Here is a 3,587-nt window from a genome sequence, read left to right as displayed (position 1 = left end):
TTAACATTATCAATTCGATATGTCACAATTTTAATATTTGAAAAAAAATATTATTTAATATGTTGCTGTATTAATATTTAAAAAAATATATCATTTAATATATATCATAGTTGAAGTTTATATATTCGTTACTCCTTGTGAGTTTATAGGCTTGTATTTCCTAGTTTATCCTCTCTTGTTATACTAAGATTTTTCTTTTTCTTTTTATTTTTCGGGTAAGCCCTCCTCTACCCTCCACAAATTAACACGTAGCTGTGTATTTACATGTAATATACAGACGTCCTACGAAACAAACAAACTCATGGGAGAAGCCTAAATGCTCATTTTACCATGATTATTCCATGATATGTAGCTAAATATAACCTAATTGCACCAGAAGACTATTAGCCCTAGACTCGTTTTCAGGTTTCTGCTCTCTCTACATTTAATGGGAGACCTAGCTACCTATCTACAGTCTAAAACCTAGTTACTTGTTTCTAAATTAGAAGGCTAAAAGTTGGACAGATTGCCACCAGTCCCTACCAGTCTTTGCTGCTACCACATTAAGAGGCACCAAACTGTGTGCTTTACAGCCGGTTTTAAAAGGTGTTTAGAATCGTGATTGGAATTGTTTTTTTAAATGATTTTTATTTAAAAATATATTAAAATAATATTTTTTTATTTTTAATATTAATGAGACATCAAAGATATTAATTTAAAATTAAAAAAAAATCAAGCTATTTATAAAAACAAGAACAAAAATTACCTCCTCCAGTAGGATTGTTACGAGTAGTGTTTCTCTCCTTTCTTTTGCCCCAGATTTGAAGGGGGGAAAAAGGAAAAAAAAAAAAGAGGAGCGAACTCTATTAATTATCCCTAACATTTTACATTTACCATTATGTTCATTTATTCAATCCAACCTTTGTGTTTAAATTACCCTTCTCTTTCTCCTCAGATCTCATCAGTACATGAAGGTCTTTCAAGCAGTTCTATTCATTCCTTTTTTGCGAAGAAGTAAATCTGAAAAGACTAAAATTGGTTGGAGCTTTTGGTTGGCAACCACAGGTAGTTTCCTCTTTTTGATGTCAAATTGCTTTCCTTTCTAAGAAGCTAGGGCTTTCTAGGTGCCATTGAAGCCACAGATGTTCTCTTCCACCAGCAGTACTATCCATCTTTTTCAGAGCCTTTCCTCTTCTCCTTTCAACCCTCCTCCTTACATTACTGACCATGAAACTACTGACATTTTCCATCAACAGCACCACCACATTGATCCGCTCACAATTCCTTCAGTATCAACCAACCCATTACCAGTCACTGAGACCGTGATGAACATGGCAGCTTCAAACAACAGCATGATGTCTGAGCGAGATGTTACTGCTCTCGATGGATATAATCGTTCTCATTTTCCTGCTGGAAAAAAATCTGTGAAGAAAGATAGGCACAGCAAAATCTACACAGCTCAAGGCTTGAGAGATAGGAGAGTGAGATTATCCATTGAAATCGCGCGTAAGTTCTTTGATCTCCAAGAGATGCTAGGGTTTGATAAAGCAAGTAAAACCCTAGACTGGCTTCTCACCAAATCAAAATATGCCATTGAGGAACTAGCCAAGAATGGAGGTGAGAAATGCTTGTCTTCTACTTCTACTAATTGTGAAGTTGTATCCGAAAGTGGGGACCTAGAGGACAGAGTACCTTCAGAGAGTCAAAAGCAAAAGATGAAGAAGATGCAAAACATGGCAGTCGATCTTCTTGTCAAAGAGTCAAGGGCAAAAGCTAGAGAAAGAGCTAGGGAAAGGACTAGAGTGAAAATGTGTACTAGAAGGCTCCATGAGACGAAAAAATGTCCTGACTTTAGTTGCTTGAAGCAGCCAAGTCCCTTGAACCAACATCAATCATGGGAGAAATCATCCTCCTACAATGGCACATCCTCCATGAAGGTTGTTGCTCGTGGTCAAGTTGAAGATCCAAGCTCTCACCACTCACTTGCCAATCATTCTCCTAAAGGAAACATCATCGAAGAATCGATAGTGATGAGGAGGAAGTTGAGGCCATCTGCAACAATGGGTTATCAGCAAAACCTTCTAATGTTAAAAGATGCAAGTTGCAACAACAACAGCAACAGCAGCTACTTACCCAATTTAGCTCAAAATTGGGACATTAGCAGTGCAATTGCGCACTCCAGCTTCCGTCCTTTTACCAACATGAATCCGTCTACAGGTTTGTTATGAGAACACAAAACTTCTCACATTTCAGTCGCAATTGATTCAATCTCAACCTCAATTTTTGCAGAAATACAACTGAATGGAAAACTTTGGGGGACTGGGAACAATTGATGTCAACAGTATTGTATAAGATGGTGTTATGAACAATACTATTTAAAGATGTAAGCTTCAGTTCTCTTGCTGTATCTCTTGGTATCCTAGAAATAGAGTACCTTTCAAATAAAAATAAATTAATTAATCTCTTATCTCTGTATATTTGTCTCCCTCAATTCTATGATATTTTGCTAATTACATTTTGGTTTAGCAGATAACAACTCAACTTAATGTTGGCATACAGATCCAGTAAGTGCTTTAAAACATCAATATTGCATCTAAATCAAAGTACAAACTTAGCTAAAATATGGCTCTCCATATGTTTTATTTTATTTGAGTGCTACTACTAAAAGTTTCCTCAAAATTTACCTACTCTTGTTCTACAAAGAAAATTCCCAACACCAGAATCTCCCTTTTATTTTCAACATAAGAAGTTGATTCCATAGCAACCACACACTGGAAGAATGAGTATGGACAATAGGGATTCACTTTTGTCAAGGAGGATGTTTCATTCCTAGAATTATTGGTTAAAAGCATTAAACAAAATTAAAAAAAAAAAAAAACTTCAAGCTGTCTATGGAACTAACAACCACTGAGCTTTAGAGGATGATTTATTCTTTTCCATTTTTTCTTGGATTTCTTTGGAACTGATTATGGCAGACACCATTCAGAACATTCTACCTCCAAAGTTCTACATGCTGCATGCCTTGAGAACTGCTAAAACTAAATAAAGTTGGAGCTAAAACCATATACTTCCCTACAAATAAAAAATAAAAATAATTTAGAGTTTACTGAAAATAATTAGGGCAATTCAACTGTGCTATACGAAAATTATTAATAGTAAAACACACAGGATTTAAGTTAATGCTTCGAAATCCTTACTGGCAATTTAATTGTATGTAGACGAAGGTCTAGCTTGTGTTCACTTTCAAGTAAACTTGACCACTTCTATACAATATTTGTTGATTTCACATTTCTATATACTTACCTCATCTAGAAACATCAATTAATTTTATAATTTCCTCTTCTTGTCTGACTAAGAAAATTATATAAATCAAATGATTTTAAAAATTAGAAGCTTGTTAACATGTATAATTAAGAGAAACAAAACCCTCTTATATATGCATACTAATCTATGATTTACAGATTAAGAAATTGCTAGAAAATTATATGCTTTGTTTTTTATCTATAAAACAAATATTCATCATTCTATGACATTACCAATTTACCTTTTATTGTACCCACATAAGTAGAAAAATTACAACTATAAAAAAGAGAATTAATCACATTTTG

At 34.2% G+C, this 3,587-nt stretch overlaps 1 protein-coding gene across 1 annotated transcript; it reads left to right on the top strand.

Annotated features, from left to right (window-relative positions):
• Positions 1-771: 771 nt before the first annotated feature.
• Positions 772-2,454, top strand: LOC133671151 (transcription factor CYCLOIDEA-like). Its single transcript, XM_062091804.1, has 2 exons — positions 772-2,196; positions 2,269-2,454. The coding sequence occupies exons 1-2, from the start codon at positions 1,122-1,124 to the stop codon at positions 2,310-2,312; spliced, it is 1,119 nt and encodes a 372-aa protein (XP_061947788.1). The 5' UTR covers positions 772-1,121; the 3' UTR covers positions 2,313-2,454.
• The last annotated feature ends 1,133 nt before the right edge of the window (positions 2,455-3,587 follow it).

This window comes from Populus nigra, chromosome 13, assembly GCF_951802175.1.
Source record: "Populus nigra chromosome 13, ddPopNigr1.1, whole genome shotgun sequence".
Taxonomy (NCBI): domain Eukaryota; kingdom Viridiplantae; phylum Streptophyta; class Magnoliopsida; order Malpighiales; family Salicaceae; genus Populus; species Populus nigra.
The sequence above is the reverse complement of the archived record's forward strand: the minus strand, read 5'-3'. Positions and strand labels throughout refer to the sequence as shown.